Source organism: Lampris incognitus, chromosome 9 (genome assembly GCF_029633865.1).
Source record: "Lampris incognitus isolate fLamInc1 chromosome 9, fLamInc1.hap2, whole genome shotgun sequence".
In the NCBI taxonomy this organism is placed as follows: domain Eukaryota; kingdom Metazoa; phylum Chordata; class Actinopteri; order Lampriformes; family Lampridae; genus Lampris; species Lampris incognitus.
Window position 1 is genome coordinate 44,007,242 of NC_079219.1, and position 18,209 is coordinate 44,025,450.

Consider the following 18,209-nt stretch of genomic DNA (forward strand, 5'->3'; position numbering starts at 1 on the left):
CAGTTCTTTGAATGATCTAGTTTTAGATCAAGTCAAGTCAATTTTATTTGTATAGTCCATTATCACAAATTACAAATTTGCCTCAGGGGGCTTAACAGTGATACAACATCTTAGACCAGGGATGGGCAGTCTTATCCAGAAAGGGCCGGTGTGGGAGCAGGTCTTTGTTTCAACCAAGCAATGACACACCTGTGTCTCCTAATCAAGTTCCTTAGCAAAGTCTCTCCTGGTTGATTAGTGGGATTAGGTATGTAACTGCTTGGTTGGAACAAAAACCTGCACCCACACCGGCCCTTTCTGGATAAGATTGTCCACCCCTCCCTTAGACCCTCACGTCAGATAAGGAACAACTCCCTAAAAAATCCTTTAACAGGGAGCAAAAAAGGGAGAGCAACAGAGGAGTGATCTCTCTCCCAAGACAGACAACGTGCAATGGATGTTGTGTTTAAACAATTTACACAATACAACATTGAAAGAGGATAACAGAATTATAATGGAATTATAAAATATATGGAGAATATGATGAGGAGGATGCTAAGCAGTTTTCAGATGCCACCGGAACAGCCCAGGATCCGAGCCACGTCACCACTGTTACCATGTAGACCTGACAGGAGGACAGACTACACATGTACACAGGGAAGACTCACATCACACCATTCACATACACAGGAGAAGACAAGAAAAAAAATTGCACATATCGTAGTGAGAGAAGGATATAACATTGAAACAGGGTGAAAAAATTATATGGATTTAAAAGATATATTTAAAAAAAGAGGACACATGGATGGCACAAAACTTCCTTAGGCTTCCACCTTTAAGTTTGACAAGCATGTTAATGCAGTAGTGAAAGCCATTTTTTTTCAGCATCATACCATTGCCAAAATCAAGCCGTTTCTCTCTTTTAAAGATCTCAAGAAAGTCATCCACAGGTTGATATCCTCTCACTTGGGCTATTGCAACTCCATGTATATTAGGATTACTTGGTTGTCCGTATCACCGTATTGGCCGTATCACCAACAATGACGAGATGGCCTACAGAGACGAGATTGAACACCTCACATCATGGTGTACTACCAACAATCTTGTCCTTAATGTGCAGAAGACAAAGGAGCTGATTGTGGACTCAGGAGGTCTAGAAGCTGCAGCCACTCCCCCATACACATCAATGGGGTGGAAGTGGAGCGTGTTTCGTGGACATTAAACACCCAGGCCCTTGTGAAAAATGCTCAACAACGCCTGCATTTCCTGAGGAGGCTGAGGAGCGCCCGTCTACCCCCCAAAATTCTCATCAACTTCTACCACTGCATCATAGAGAGCATCCTGACCATGTGCATCTCAGTGTGGTACGGCAACTGCACCTCAGTAGACCAGAAAGCTCTGCAGCGGATCGTCAAGGCGGCCCAGCATATCACCGGTACCCAGCTCCCAGCCATAAAAGACATTTATCACAAACGCTGCCTTCGAAGGGGTCTGAGCATCAGCAGAGATCCCACCCACCCCAACCATGGACTGTTCTCCCCCCTGCGCTCTGGGAGGCGCTACAGGAGCCTCAGAGCCCGCACTACCAGGCTCAAAAACAGCTTCTTTCCACAAGCTGTTGCCCACCTGAACCTGGCCACCCACTGAATGTCTGTAGATATTTTTAAATATTTTGTACTCCAGCTCTCTTTTAACTTATTTTCAGCTTTTGGTCTTCATGTGTGTATATCTTATACTGCGTTTGCTGTGTTTGTCTGTGTCTGTCTTGCACTGTTTGGTGAAGCCACAGCCCTCATTTCATTTTTAACATGTGCCTGCACATTGTTTTTAATGACAATAAAATTGAATTGTCCCTGTCCCACCTGCAACTGGTCCAGAACACGGTAGCAAGGCTCCTGACAGGTACCTAGAAGAGAGACCATATTGCCCCTATCCTGGCTTCTCTGTACTGGCTTCCTGTGTGGTTCAGAATTGATTTTAGGGTTGTCCTGTTTGTTTATAAAGCCCTAAATGGGCTGCCCCCGCCCCCCCGTGTCACAGAACTTGAACCCTTCATTCCACCCCCAACTCCCTTGGGTCAGCTGAGTTGGGACTCCTGGCTGTCCCATGAGCTAAACTTAAGCTCAGAGGTGATCTCGCCTTTGCAGTTGCAGCCCCTAGACAGTGGAACAGCATTCCCCTCCTATAAAGTAGTGCTTGAAAGTTTGTGAACACTTTAGAATTTTCTATATTTCTGCATAAATATGACCTAAAACATCATCAGATTTTCACACAAGTCCTAAAAGTAGATAAAGAGAACCCAATTAAACAAATGAGACAAACATTTTACACTTAGCCATTTATTTATTGAGTAAAATTATCCAATATTACATATCTGTGAGTGGCAAAAGTATGTGAACCTTTGCTTTCAGTATCTGGTGTGATCCCCCCTTGTGCAGCAATAACTGCAACTAAACGTTTCTGGTAACTGTTGATCAGTCCTGCACATCGGCTTGGGGGGAATTTTAGCCCATTCCTCTGTACAGAACAGCTTCAACTCTGGGATGTTGTTGGGTTTCCTCACATGAGCTGCTCGCTTGAGGTCCTTTCACAACATTTCGATTGGATTAAGGTCAGGACTTTGACTTGGCCATTCCAAAACATTAACTTCATTCTTCTTTAACCATTCTTTGGTAGAACGACTTGTGTGCTTAGAGTCGTTGTCTTGCTGCATGACCCACATTCTCTTGAGATTCAGTTCACGGACAGATGTCCTGACATTTTCCTTAAGAATTTGCTGATATAATTCAGAATTCATTGTTCCATCAGTGATGGCAAGCCGTCCTGGCTCAGATGCAGTAAAACATGCCCAAACCATGATACTACCACAACCATGTTTCACAGATGGGATAAAGGTCTTATGCTGGAATGCAGTGTTTTCCTTTCTCCAAACATAACACTTTTCATTTAATCCAAAAAGTTCCATTTTGCTCTCATCCATTCACAAAACATTTTTCCAATAGCCTTCTGACTTGTCCACGTGATCTTTAGCAAACTGCAGATGGGCAGCAATGTTCTTTTTGAAGAGCAGTGGCTTTCTCCTTGCAACCCTGCCATGCACACCATTGTTGTTCAGTGTTCTCCTGATGGTGGACTCATGAACACTAACATTAACCAGTGTGAGAGAGGCCTTTAGTTGCTTAGAAGTTACCCTGGGTTCCTTTGTGACATGGCTGACTATTACACGCCTTGCTCTTGGAGTGATCTTTGATGGTCGACCACACCTGGGGATGGTAACAAGGGTCTTGAATTTCCTCCATTTCTACACAATCTGACTGTGGATTGGTGGAGTCCAAACTTTTTAGTGATGGTTTTGTAACCTTTTCCAGCCTGATGAGCATCAACAATGCTTTTTCTGAGGTCCTCAAAAATCTCCTTTTTTCTTGCCATGATACACTTCCACAAACATGTGTTGTGACGATCAGACTTTGATACATCCCTGTTCTTTAAATAGAATAGGGCCCCCACTCACACCTGATTGTCATCCCATTGATTGAAAACACCTGACTCTAATTTTACCTCCAAATTAACTGCTAATCCTAGAGGTTTACAAACTTTACTTTTGCCACTCACAGATATGTAATATTGGATAATTTTCCTCAATAAATAAATGACCAAGTATAACATTTTTGTCTCATTTGTTTAATTGGGTTCTCTTTATCTACTTTTAGGACTTGTGTGAAAATCTGATGATGTTTTAGGTCATATTTATACAGAAATATAGAACATTCTAAAGGGTTCACAAACTTTCAAGCACCACTGTAAGTTCTGCCCCCTCCATCGACTCTTTCAAGTCCCAGCTCAAAACGTACTTTTATTTTGCGTTTGAATCCTCCTGATGTGGCTGATGTCTTGCTTGTGCCGATGTCCCTGTGTCGTTCATTCATGCCTAGGAGCTGTGTGCCTTGTTTTCTATGTTGGTGTGTTTCTTGTATTTGTGTTTTAGCTGCTTGCTGTAGTCTGTACAGCACTTTGGTCAACGTGTTTTTTTTTGTTTAATGTGCTGTATAGGCAAGGCAAGGCAAATTTATTTGTACAGCACATTTCAGCATCAATACAATCTAAAGTGCTTTACTTAAAACAAAAGCATTAAGAAAGCAACATAAGGCAATAAAATTACATTTAAAAACAAATAAAAAGAGTAAAAGTTACAGTGCAGTGTAGGATGAAAATCAGAAGCTTCAAGTTCTATTTAATAAAAGGCAGCAGCAAACAGGAAAGTCTTCAGCCTTGATTTAAAAGAACAGAGTTGCAGGAGACCTGCAGTTTTCTGAGAGTTTGTTCCAGATATGTGGTGCATAAAAACTGAAGGCTGTCTTTCCCTGTTTAGTTTTGACTCTGGGGACAAAAAGCAGACCTGTCTCAGATGATCTGAGAGGTTTGGATGGTTCATAGTGGAGCAGAAGATCAGAAATGAATTTTGGCCCTAAACCATTCAGTGCTTTATAAACCAAAAGCAGGGTTTTAAAATCATTTTCTTGTATGGAGAGGAAGCCAGTGTAATGACCTCAGAACTGGAGTGATGTGATCCACTTTGTTGGTCTCAGTAAGGCCTCGAGCAGCGGCGTTCTGAATCAGCTGTAGCAGTTTGATAATTTTTTTAGAGAGACCTGTTAAAGACACTGTTACAGTAGTCGAGTCGACTGAAGATAAATGCATGGACAAGTTTTTCCAAATCCTGCTGAGACATAAATCCTTTAATTCTTGATATGTTCTTCAGGTGAGAGTAGGCTGACTTTGTAATTGTCTTAATGTGGCTATATAAATTCAGGTCTGAGTCCATGACTACACCAAGATTTCTGGCTTGGTTCGTGGTTTTTAACATTACTGATTGTAATGCAGCAAGTGTATCATAATGCCGTAATTTTCAGGGGAATTACACAATAAGTGTCGAGAAATTATACTGTAAATCACGCGCTGTAGTATAAAGTCTTACCTGCAGTTCTGCAGCTGAACCCACCTTTTAATCTGGACTAGAAAGCCTTACATTTCAACCCAACATCAACCCAATTTCCCCTTGGGGATGAATAAAGTATTCTGATAATGGTCTGGTATAAGGAAATTTTTCTGCAATTGGTACTGTTTAATGGCAGTTTGGGTTGTGAACGATTTTTAACAGGAGCGGTTATTCCTGTTAATTTTATTTCGGGATGATACTGAGTGCAAGTACTTTTAAGGTATGGTGCCAAAATGGCCGGTACCGACCAAACTGATAAGGTCTGTATTAGCAATACTTCCTGACACAGGTCACATAAACGTTAACTGATTTAACTTTCTTTGATTTTCTTACCTGGATTATTGAGCATGCATAAAGACAAACATACATCAGTACATCAGTAATTTTCCACAGTGGGAGATTGTCATTCAAGAGTGTTCACACTCTACCAAAAAGGGCTTCGCTGTTAAAGGTCCAGGGGATGAGGGGAAGTAACAAAGAAAATAAAAGTGTCCCAGGGGAATAAGAAAGATGGGAGGCGGAACAACAAACAGATTTATTAACAAAAACTAACCCTAAGTCATTATATACAATAAAAAAGGCAACTGAAGAAGCTGGCTCTTAACTAACCAGGCTTAGATAACAAAAACTCAGATCAGACCAAAAAGAAAGAAACAAGAACACTAACAGGTTTCACCCTCCTTCTCAAGGAGTATTGAGTCTTGACACAAGAGCTCGCTCACTGGTTGCCAACAATTCAATCCAGTTCAATTTATTGTCATTAAAAACAATGTGCAGGCACATGTTAAAAATAAAACGAGGGCTGTGGCTTCACCAAACAGCGCAAGACAGACATAGCAAACAGTATAAGATACAGTCCATGGTTGGGGCAGGTGGGATCTCTGCTGATGCTGAGACCCCTTCGAAGGCAGCGCTTGCTATAAATGTCTTTTATGGCTGGGAGCTGGGTACCGGTGATATGCTGGGCCGACTTGACGACCCGCTGCAGAGCTTTCGGGTCTACTGAGGTGCAGTTGCCATACCACACTGAGATGCAGCTGGTCAGGATGCTCTCTATGGTGCAGTGGTAGAAGTTGATGAGAATTTTGAGAGATAGACGGCCGCTCCTCAGCCTCCCCAGGAAATGCAGGCATTGCTGGGCATTTTTCACAAGGGCCTGGGTGTTTAATATCCAGGAAAAGTTCCCCGCTGAAGTGGACTCCAAGGCATTAAAAGCTGGAGACACACTCCACTTCCAACCCATTGATGTGTATTGGGGAGTGGCTGCAGATTCTAGACCTCCTGAAGTCCACAATCAGCTCCTTTGTCTTCTGCACATTAAGGACAAGATTGTTGGTAGTACACCATGATATGAGGTGCTGAATCTCATCCCTGTAGGCCGTCTCGTCATTGTTAGTGATACGGCCAATGACTGGGGTGTCATCTGCAAACTTAACTGTAACATTTGAAGGGTGAGTTGGCAGGCAGTCGTGGGTAAAGAGGGAGAAAAGGAGGGGGCTCAGAACACAGCCTTGAGGGGCACCTGTGCTGAGGGTCAGGGTGGAGGAGGTGTGGTCACCAAACCTCACAGACTGAGGTCTGTTGGTTAGGAAGTCCAGGGTCCAGTTACAGAGAGAGGGGTTGAGGCCAAGGGAGAGGAGTTTGGTGGTTCGTTTAGCAAGGATGATAGTGTTGAAGGCAGAGCTAAACAGCATCCGGTTGTATGTGTTAAGTTCCAGGTGGGTCAGAGCAACGTGCAGGGCAGTGGCAATGGCATCCTCAGTAGACCTTTTAGGACGGTAGGCGAACTGATGTGGGTCAAATGTGGGGGGGATAATGTTTTTGATGTGAGCCAGAACCAGTCTCTCGAAGCACTTCATGGCAATGGGGGTGAGTGCTATGGGTCAGTAGTCATTCAGACATGTGGATGTTGGTTTCTTGGGGACAAGAATGATAGAGGTGGTCTTAAAGCATGCCGGGACTATGGATTGGGACAGCGATAGGTTAAATATAGTTGTGAAGATCTCAGCCAGCTGGTCGGCGCATTCCCAGAGGACCCAACCCGGTATGCCATCTGGTCTGGCAGCCTTCCGTGTGTTCACTCTGCGCAGTGATTTTCTGACCTCTGCGATTGATAGAGTGAGCACCTGGTTTTCTGGGTGGCTCGGGATTTTTGTGGCCGGGTCGGTATTGTCCTTGTCAAAGCGGACATAGAAGTGATTTAGCTTGTCTGGCAGGGAGGCATCATGGACAGTGGGTCCGCTATTGGAGCTTTTGTAGTCTGTGATAGACTGAATGCCTTGCCACATTCTCCGGGGATCGGAGTTATTGTGAAAGTGGTCCTCTATTCGTAGGGAATATTTATATTTGGCTGTTCTGATGCCCTTTTCGGGGTTGGATGTAGCTGCACTGTAGGCCTCACAGTTAACTGACTTGAGTGCTGCATCCCGGACTTTCAGCAGGTGCCAGACCTCACTGGTTATCCAGGGTCTCTGGTTTGGAAAGGCACAGATTGATTTTTTTGTTGTGACACTCTCAGTGCAAAAGTTAATGTAGGCTAGTATGGCAGATAGTCCATGGGCCAGAGCCCAAAATTTCCTATTTCGGTACACTCAAGGTGGCAAAACTTACTTATAATTTTTGAAAGGATCCATGTCTGTAGATGATATTTTGGTATGATAACCATTCCTGAGTGGCAGCTGTATCACAGTTATCAGCTCATGAAGTTAACCACCCGCTAAACTAAATTGCATTTTAGACGCTGGTGCATATCCTGGTTTAGCCTCATGGTCAGGACATTATTCAATGTTCTATAATATTGTCTTTGGTATCATTTTAAAGGGGACCTTCTTAGCTTTCATTCAAGCCCTGTTGTGGATATTTCTCACAAATATAGAGGTCACTTGAGCTCTTCAACCCGTCAATAACACACATCTTTCTGCAATGTTCGCCTAAACTATATATTTTCTTTTAGCCCTGTGGCATCTAGGAATATCAGGGACACAAAACACAAAAACTGGAATACTCACAGGACTGTAAAGATTCAGGAAATGTATAATATACCCATACTATTTCATTGTGTGAGGTGATTGTGAACCTTAAATTAGAAGGGCATGATTACTAAGAAACTAACTAGACCAAAGCCAGTTAGTCCATGGGTCAGACCAGATATCGATATCACCCAAGGTGACACAACTTCACTGGTGCCATTTTATTTGGTACACTAACAGAAGTAAAATAATACATTATAACCTTTCCAAATGAGCAGCTATTTCATTTTTCTTTGAGGAAACCTGTTTCTGTGCCTCTCACGATTGTGTATTTGCCCAGATTTTTACAAATATAGCATTTCAACACCCCTGGTACTGATTAGCCTAGCTTAAACTCTGGGACAGTTCTTAGTTGGCCAACAACCAAGGATAACCAGTACTGTGTACTTCCATTCATTGTGCTAAGCTAGGCTAACGTGCAGCCAGATAGCTTTCTACTAAACACATATAGAGGAAACTGGTATCTATCTTCTTGTCTCACTCTGGAGAAGATTGTAAGCTAATTTCCCATAATGTTAGCATGTTCTTTTAATGTATATGTTAATATGATTAGTTAAAGTGGCTACGAGGAACTTTCATCTTGTGTTGATTTTAGCGGCCTCATGTGGACAAAATACAGCTGTTGCATAGCAACTAGGTAATGTATCTATTTGTGGCTATGTAAGATAAATAATGGTAATATGACGCTGGTGAAGCAAAGTAAACTTTGTCTTAGTAGTGTTCATGCACCTAAGTTACATGTATTTGTTTGTATGTGGCAGGTGAAAACTGACTGAATATGGCCACTGGTGAACAAGCTAGTTTTTACCCAATACCAAAGCGCCCACGGGTGGAGTGCATTATCCACTGTTCTGATGATACAGATAAGCTGGTTTCACTACAAAGTGTCGACTCATGGAGAACTCTGCTCAGGGCAGCTCAGATACGAAATCATGCACCAGTTTTGAAACTGGCAAAAGACATTCCTGAGGGACAGATTCCAGCAATCTACTACCACAGAAAGTGTCGCAGTATCTTCACTATGAAGCAAATTCTTGATGGCCTCCTTGCAAAAGAAAAGAAAAGTTGTGTCTCTGCTGAAGAGAAACAATCTAAGAGAGTAGCTCGACATGCTCCAAGTACATCTAGGACTTATGATGCAGAGTGCATATTTTGTCAAAAAAACAGCAAATATTCCAAGAGACAGAATACGAGAGAAGTACTGGTGCAGTGTCGAGAACTGCGAGCTGATGCAAAGATCAGGAGTGCAGCCACAAAGAAAAGGGACAGCAGAATACTTGCCATTGTGAGTAGAGACCTTGTAGCAGCTGAAGGGCACTACCACAGGTCATGCTATAGACTTTACACCAAAGAAGAGGTTTCCAAAGGAGAGGTTGCCAGCAATGAAGATGATGATGCTGCAGCCCAGTATGAAGCTGCTGTGAATAAGGCATACAATGAGCTGTTCCTCTTCATCAGGATGGAGCTTTTTGGCAATCCTCAAGTGATGACAATGACTGATCTCTCTTCTAGACTGGTAGCTTCAATGAACTCCCAAGGCATTGCCCAAGTCAAGGAATCAACCAAGAAGCACATAAGGCGAAACCTGGAGAGTGAGTTTGCTGGAGCCTTGCAGATATTCCCTGATGAGAAAGGAAAATTCCTCCTCTATCCCGATAACTTGTCCATGAGGGAAATTGCCAAAGAAAATCAGTCTCTCAAAAGGGAGCTGCAGACCCTGAAAAGTGTCAGTGCACAAGATGTTATAGCCAAAGCAGCCATCAAATTGAGAGCAGACATTAAAAGTCAAGATGTTCCTCAAACCTGGCCGCCTGAAGTCAAACCAGAAGCAGAATGTCCTACCATTCCAGAGTCGCTCATTATCTTCCTGTACTCTCTACTCACAGGCTCAAATGATCCTGATCATGCATCCCAGAGAGTGCAGTGCCTTCTGCAGTCATTTGGCCATGACATAGTATATGCAGTGACATGTGGAAATACCAAGCCTTCCAAGCACATTGTTCTACCATTCAGTGTCAAATCGTTGACAGGAAATGTAGAGTTGATAAACATCCTCAACCGACTTGGTCACAGTGTGTCCTATTCACAGATGAAAGAGATCAACACTGCCCTTTGTCTCCAGAAACTCTCATCATCAGGGAGTGGCATTGCCCTTCCAGCTAACATCCATCCTGGCATATTCACAACTTTAGCCTGGGACAATATCGACCGTCTTGAAGAAACTGTCAGTGGTGAGGGAACATCTCACAGAGTCAATGGGATTGCTGTGCAAGCAAAGCCAGTCAACCCACTTCCTGTCCAACCCATGCCCACTGTTCCCAAAACAAAGAAGAGAAGCATTGATGGACCCCCACCAATGTTACCAACTTACAATGCTGGACAACGGGTAGGGCCACCACAAAGCAAAAAGTCAGATGCCGATACTGCAGCCAATACTAAGCTTGCCAGAGAGAAAAACCTTCTTTGGGTCCTAGCACGCATGTCACAACAAGAAGAACAGTCAGTCAGCAGCTGGACAGGCTTCAACATCCTGACTCGAGGAGAGATGACGGTCATCCCCGACAATATAGGCTATCTGCCTACCATCAATGCTCCAGCGACACAAATGTCTACTGTCAACGAGGTGCTTAACCAGTCACTGAGCATCATGCAGTGCTTAGGCCTGAGGAAGATTGTCTGTGTCTTTGACCAAGCCCTGTATGCGAAGGCTGTCGAGATCACATGGAAACACCATGACAAGTTCCATGATATCATCGTTAGGCTTGGGGTATTCCCCACCATCTGCACACTGCTGGCAATAATAGGAAAGCGTTTCCAAGATGCTGGACTCAAAGACCTCTGCATTGAGTCTGGCATGATTGCAGAAGGCTCAATTGCTGGTGTTATGGATGGCCGCAAGTACAACAGGGCAGTGCGACTACACAAGCTCCTGTATGAGGCTCTCATGCGACTGACCTTGAATGGTTTCCTGTCCTGGTTGGAAGAAACTCACAGGAATGACATGGTTCACCTGAATGAGACACTGAAGACCATTGACAGCCTTGGGAAAGAAGTCTCACAACATGCTTTGAAGGAGGTCCTCGAGAACAGCTCTTGTACACGCATCATGGATCTATTTGAAGTCTACCGTGAGTTCCTTAGAGGTGGAAACGGCAGCCTCTCGAACTTCTGGATGTCCTATTTGGACATGGTTGAAATCTTGTTGGGGCTCATCCGAGCATCCAGAGAGGGAGACTGGATGCTACACTTGGCTAGCATTCGAGCAATGATCCCATGGTGCTTTGCTTATGACAGGATGAATTATGCACGCTACCTCCCCTACTACTACGCCCAGATGTCTGAGCTGCCCATCACACACCCAGATGTGTACACAGAATTCATGGAAGGAGGCTTCTCAGTCCAACTGGGCTCCACCAATCCCTTTGGCCGAATCCCTGTTGACCAAGCTATAGAAGAAACGGTGAACAAAGACACCCAAACAGCTGGAGGGACAAAGGGATTCAGCTTGAAGCCAGGAGCTGTGACCAAATATTATCTCACAGCTGAGTATAGAAGCATGTACCTCAGACAGCTGAGAGACCTGACAGGTCAAGGCAGGTGCAAATGGTCTCATCCAGATCTACAGAGTCCAAGGATCAAGAGAGATGAAGCAGATGTCCAGTCTCTCATGGACCTTATGGAGAATAACTGGCTCAATCCTATGTCCCCTGATGAGATTGATTTGGTTAGCCTCTCCACTGGCAACATGGCTCCACCTGATGTGACCATAGATCTCTTGAGAGCTCTTGAGAAAGGAGAAGAGGCCTACCAAGCATTCCAGCAAACAAGGTTAGATACAGACCCACCACCTGTGAAATTCCACGACAAGATGACCAAACAAAGTCTGAAAACATTCTCCAATGTCAGCACAAAACAAGCTCATGGAAAGAAAGCACAGGATGTGGTTCTGAAGGCAGATAGAAACCTTTTCAGTCACATGATCCTGGTGGCTGAAAGCAGGAAGGTGAATCTGAAGGATGTCCTTGCCTACCCATTGGGCCCACTACCATGGGCACTGGCAAATGCTGATGGGTCCTTACGAAAAACAAACAAGGCTGCACTTGCCAGAGAGCTTGAAAAGAATGTATGTCCTGCAGAAGACATCCCAATCCCATCTACTTCCATCATTGATGGGATGAGCCTGGTCCAAAAAATGAATGGCAACAACAAAACCTTTGCACAGGTGGCAGAGTCAGCCTTGACCCAGGTCCTCCATGAGGGAGCACAGAGTGGGAGGATTGATGTTGTTTTTGATGTCTATCAGCAGACTTCGATCAAAGATGCTGAACGACTGAACCGGGGTGGAGACATCACTCTCCAGTACAAGAATCTTGCAGGGGGACACCACGTCCAGCAGTGGAGAAAATTTCTGTGCAGTTCCTCCAACAAGACCAGTCTCATCAAGTTTCTGGTGGAAGAGTGGAAACTCCCACGATACAGAGCTATGCTGCATGGCAAGGTGTTGTACATGACCTGTGAGGAAACCTGCTACAAGTTGACAGAAGATGGGTGTGAGGAAGCAGCAGAACTGCACTCCACACATGAAGAAGCTGACACCCGTCTGCTCCTGCATGCATTGCATGCAGCAAATGCGGGCTCAAAGTCAGTTATCATCACAGCTGAGGACACTGATGTCATGGTGCTTTGTCTTGGCTTCCAGAAGGACATCACCTGTCCCATCTACCAGAAGTGTGGGACTCAGAACCGCACACGGTTTGTCGACATCACCAAACTGGCAAGTTCACTTGGAGACAGCATCTGTGACAGCCTAATTGGCTTATATGCCTTCACAGGCTGCGACATTGTCAGTGCATTCGCTGGTCGAGGGAAGCTGAATGCCCTGAAGATAGTGAGAAAGCACACTTCCTGCCAAGAGACTTTTAGTCAACTGGGACAGACATGGAATGTGAGTGATGAGCTGTTCCAGAAAATTGAGCAGTTCACCTGTCGGATGTATGTTGCTAATAGCAGCACTGCTGAGGTGAACAAACTGCGTTACCAGCTCTTCTGCACCAAAAGGGGAGAGGTTGAGTCCAGCCAGCTGCCACCATGTAGAGACTGTCTCTTTATGCATGTTCAACGAGCCAACTATCAGGCAGCAATATGGAAGTGCTGTCTGCAGGCTAACCCTGTGGTGCCAAGCCCTACTGAGTATGGATGGACAGACGATGAAGGCAAGCTGGCCATTTACTGGATGCGCTCCCCACCTGCACCAGATGTGGTCTTGGAAATGCTAACATGCAAGTGTGTGCATTCATGCAAAATGCCAAGCTGCATGTGCCTGTCAAATGGACTTCCATGCACAGACATGTGCAGGTTACAGACCTGCAGTAACCAAAAACAGCAGGATGGTCCAGAACTGGACTTTGAACTTGGGGAGTCAGATGATGAGAGAAACGAGCAGTTTGATGAATGACAGTGTGATGATTCTGATGGTATTACTGTGGTAGTAGTCTATTGATGCACAGGATGTTGATTCTGGACTTGGTTACCCAGAGCTTGATAACAATAATGTAACCATATTCACATATACCCATTACCATTACATATACCCACGAATGATATGGGATTACATGTATCATTGACTAAGTATATGTAAATGTCAATGTTTAAAATAGTTCATTACCTCACTATGGTATTCCTTTTTATCATGTATTTTGATTGTGTATTTAAACAAATGTATAGAGACCAGTTTGTGACCTAACTGGCTTTGGTCTAGTTCTCATTTAAGGCTCACAATCACCTCACACAATGAAATAGTGTGGGTATATTATACATTTTCTGAATCTTTACAGTCCTGTGAGTATTCCAGTTTTTGTGTTTTGTGTCCCTGATATTCCTAGATGCCACAGGGCTAAAAGAAAGTATATAGTTTAGGTGAAAATTGCAGAAAGATGTGTGTTATTGACGGGTTGAAGAGCTCAAGTGACCTCTATATTTGTGAGAAATATCCACAACAGGGCTTGAATGAAAGCTAAGAAGGTCCCCTTTAAAATGATACCAAAGACAATATTATAGAACATTGAAAAATGTCCTGACCATGAGGCTAAACCAGGATATGCACCAGCGTCTAAAATGCAATTTAGTTTAGCGGGTGGTTAACTTCATGAGCTGTTAACTGTGATACAGCTGCCACTCAGGAATGGTTATCATACCAAAATATCATCTACAGACATGGATCCTTTCAAAAATTATAAGTAAGTTGAGTGTACCGAAATATCGTCTGGCCCATGGACTAAGATGTCTCTTCATTAATGTCTGTATGGGAGCCATGGGTTGCTGAATGTGCAAAAATACTCCAGTCTGTGTCGTCAAAACAGTCCTGGAGTTCAGAGACTGCTCCTTCTGGCCAGACAGTGATCGTCTTTACTGCTGGCTTGACCCGTTTTATTAAGGGTTTGTAGGCTAGAACCAGGAACAGGCAGAGGTGGTCAGAATGTCCCAGGTGGGGACGGAGTAGCTTTGTATGAGTCCTTAATGTTTGTATAGAGATGGTCCAGTGTGTTTTGTCACCCAGTGGGGCAGGAGACATGCTGATGGAATTTGGGCAATACAGCCCTGAGGTTAGCCTTATTAAAATCACCACCTATGATAAAGGCATTGTCCGGGTGTTTGGTCTGTTGTCTGCTGATGGCATATTGTAGCTACTTAAGTGCTACCTTAGCATTAGCATGTGGGGGGGGGGGGGATGTATACAGCGACAATGGTAATGGCCGTTAGCTCCCTGGGCAGGTAAAAATGGCCTGCACTCAATCATAAGGAGCTCGAGATCAGCAGAGCAATGCCTTTCAATGATCTTTATATTGTTGCACCAAGAGTTGACATAAATACTCAAACCTCCTCTGCAGAGCTTGCCGGAGTCCATTGTCCTGTCGGCACGGAAGGCTGTGCGGCCCGCTAGCTTGACTGCCGAGTCGGCTATGTTGCTGTTGAGCTAAGTCTCTGTAAACATCAGCAGACAGCAGTTCTGCAGCCTTTTCTGAGAGGACAGCCTGAGTCTTATGTCATCCATTTTGTTAGCTAACGACCGGACATCAGCCATGAAGATGCTGGGGAGGGAAACTTTTAAGGGAGCGCTAGTTAGCTTAGCATGTAGCCCGCCTCGTTTTCCCCTCTTCTCTTTACGTTGCCGACGGGGGCAGCGTTTCCACTGCGAGACCGGTGAGCGGATAATATCAATGTGGAAATTGTCCGTGATGGTGGAGGGAAGTGAGTAATCCGTTCTGAGGTTTAAAAGTTCCTGACGGCTGTAGAAGGGCGCATGACCTACACTTGTAAGTAAACTTAAAACTAACATATAAATAACAAAGAAAACACAACACTGAACAGGGAGCTGCAGTAGCCGCTGCGTCCAGCGCGCCACCATCCCAGCGCGCCCACTTGACATCTCTCTCTCACTCTGGCTGCCAACAATGCTGACCCACTGGCTGTTTCTCACGCTGGCTGCCAACAATGGCCCACTGGCCATCTCTCACTCTGGCTGCCACCAACACTGGCCCACTGGCCGTCTCTCACTGGTTGCCACCAACACTGGCTGTCTCTCACCGGTTGCTAACAATGGCCCACTGGTCGTCTCTCACTCTGGCTGCTAACAATGCTGACCCACTGGCTGTCTCTCTCTCACGCTGGCTGCCAACAATGGCCCACTGGCTGTCTCTCACTCTGGCTGCCAACAATGCTGGCCCATTGGCCGTGTCTCTCTCTCATGCTGGCTGCCAACAATGGCCCACTGGCACTGCTGGGCATCTCTCTCCAAGATCAATACCCAGCTGATGAGGAATTGGTATCACCTGGGCTCAACCAGCAGCTCCACAGGAGGCGGGGCATTACCTGGAGAGGGAAAATTACAGACACACGGCACTAGGGTCGTAACACCCCCTCCCATAAAAACAAACCCTAGGTTTATATACAAGAGGGTAATTGTACACAACACAGCACTAGGGCCGTAACAGGCTTATTAACTGTTTTTTCTAATAAAAAAAAAGAAGCCTTTTTTTCAACCGATAACTGCAGTGCTTCAGAGCTATTGCAGTACTTGTTCTAATACATTATTTGACATACATGCTGCTGTTATGCCTATTATGTTGATATCTGGTTGTTACCAGCAATAAAAACATTCTGTTTATCAAATATGATGGTTTTGTTGATATTTGAAAATTAACCGCAATAATAAATATTTTTTTACATTGTGACAAAAAAGTAATGTACTTTTTTTTCGTATTGTCAAGCATCATTATCAATGAATGGTACTGACATCAGTACCAATATCAATAAATTCAAAATAATACCATACCTTTTAATTACGTCTTGCTAGTAACCACCGCTCTGCTTTTCTCTTTTGTAATCATTAATGTTTGTGTTTTTATTAGGGCAGCACTATGAGAGCACCTCGACAGCAGGACCAGCAGAGTAGACATCGCTTCAGGATCCTTAATTCCCTGATTTTTAAGGCTGTATCTGACCTTCTGCAATCCGCACAGGTAATTTTATTATTTTTTTCTCTACCTTGGTTATTACTGGAATTACTATTCCAATATTTTTCATGCTGATATTTCTTCTGTCAGTATAGGGTGGTAACTCGTTGTCTGCTATGACACACAGCCGTTAGGGAATCAACACACATACCAGTACATAATCTGCACACATATTCAACATACATACCAGTACATAACCTGGACGTATTCAGCTCATTCAACAGGTATTTATCCATCCAACATCTGTACTTAGAATGTGTAAGAAGTATTCAAAAAATACTGTGTCATTCACTGATTTTCTACTATTTTGTGTTTGTTGCTGGTAAAATCAGTATTTAAAAGTGGTGTAGACTTGCCAGATGTAAATATCCAAACTGTCTTGTTGCTCAACACAGAAAAAAATAGACTTGATAATGGAGAACAAAAAATCATTTTGGTATAGGTAAACACATACATAATAGGCTTTCGAACGAGGACCATATCAGCCCTTTCCTTTTAATCAGTTAGAACATCAGCAATTTGATTTCTGAACTTGTGTCGCTCTTTTTCCTTGGCATATGTTGAAGTAAAAGTGCCCCCAAAAAATTATTTTTAGTTTTACACACGACTCACAACTAGTTGTTCTTGTATGGTCTGTTTGAGCTGTTAACTACAATTATGGAAACATCACTGACATACACATTCAATTAATAAACCGTTGGTATTCAACATTTAATGCAGGTGTCAGAAAAAGTAAATGTGGTTAAGATGGTTTGGTGAATCCGACAATCTGGCATGGTTCCATAATTCTTAATATTATGCAGTTTTTTGCAGAAACAATTTTTAAACATTATTGTTCCATGAAGATTTTCACCAATTTTTATCTTCATGAAAGAATCAAGAATAAGGGTAATGTGCAGAGCTGTAGCAGCTACAGAGGTATAAAGTTTATCAGCCACAACATGAAGATATGGGAGAGAGTAATAGAAGCTAGTTTAAGAGGAGAGGTGATGATTAGGGAGCAGCAGTATAGTTTCATGCCATGAAAGAGCACTACAGATGTGATGTTTGCTTTGAGAATGTTGATGGAGAAGTATAGAGAAGGTCAGAAGGACTTACACTGTGTCTTTGTGGATTTAGATAAAGCATATGGCAGGGTGCTGAGAGAGGAGGTGTGGTATTGTATGGGGAAGTCGGGAGTTGCAGAGAAGTATGTAGGAGTGGTGCAGGATATGTATGAGGGAAGTGTGACAGCGGTGAGGTGTGCAGTTGGAATGACAGATGGGTTCAAGGTGAAGGTAGGATTACATCAAGGATTGGCTCTTAGCCCTTTATTGTTTGCAATGGTGATGGGCAGGTTGATGGACGAGATCAGGCAGGAGTCTCCGTGGACTATGATGTTCGCGGATGACACTGTGATCTGTAGCAAGAGTAGGGTGCAGGTTGAAGAGAGCCTAGAGAGGTGGAGGTATGCACTGGAGAGAAGAGGAATGAAAGTCAGTAGCAGCAAGATGGAATACATATGTGTGAATGAGAGGGAGGACAGTGAGGATGCAAGGAGTAGAGGTGACTAAGGTGGATGAATTTAAATACTTTGGGTCAGCTGTTCAAAGTCCTTCGCTTCAGGAGTCAGGAGTGATTTGTGACAGAAGGGTACCAGCAAGAGTTAAACGGGAGGGTCACAAGATGGTAGTGAGACCAGCTATGTTGTAT

The 18,209-nt window shown here is 43.9% G+C and overlaps 1 protein-coding gene across 5 annotated transcripts in view; it reads left to right on the forward strand.

The window, feature by feature from the left end:
- The window catches only part of rbfa (ribosome binding factor A), a 207,214-nt gene that overhangs the window by 50,528 nt on the left and 138,477 nt on the right, over positions 1-18,209 (forward strand). For all 5 annotated transcript variants that reach the window (XM_056285982.1, XM_056285983.1, XM_056285981.1 and 2 more), the window contains exon 3: positions 16,413-16,523. In XM_056285982.1, coding sequence (XP_056141957.1) covers positions 16,413-16,523 — 111 coding nt within the window. The remainder of the gene's footprint in view (positions 1-16,412; positions 16,524-18,209) is intronic.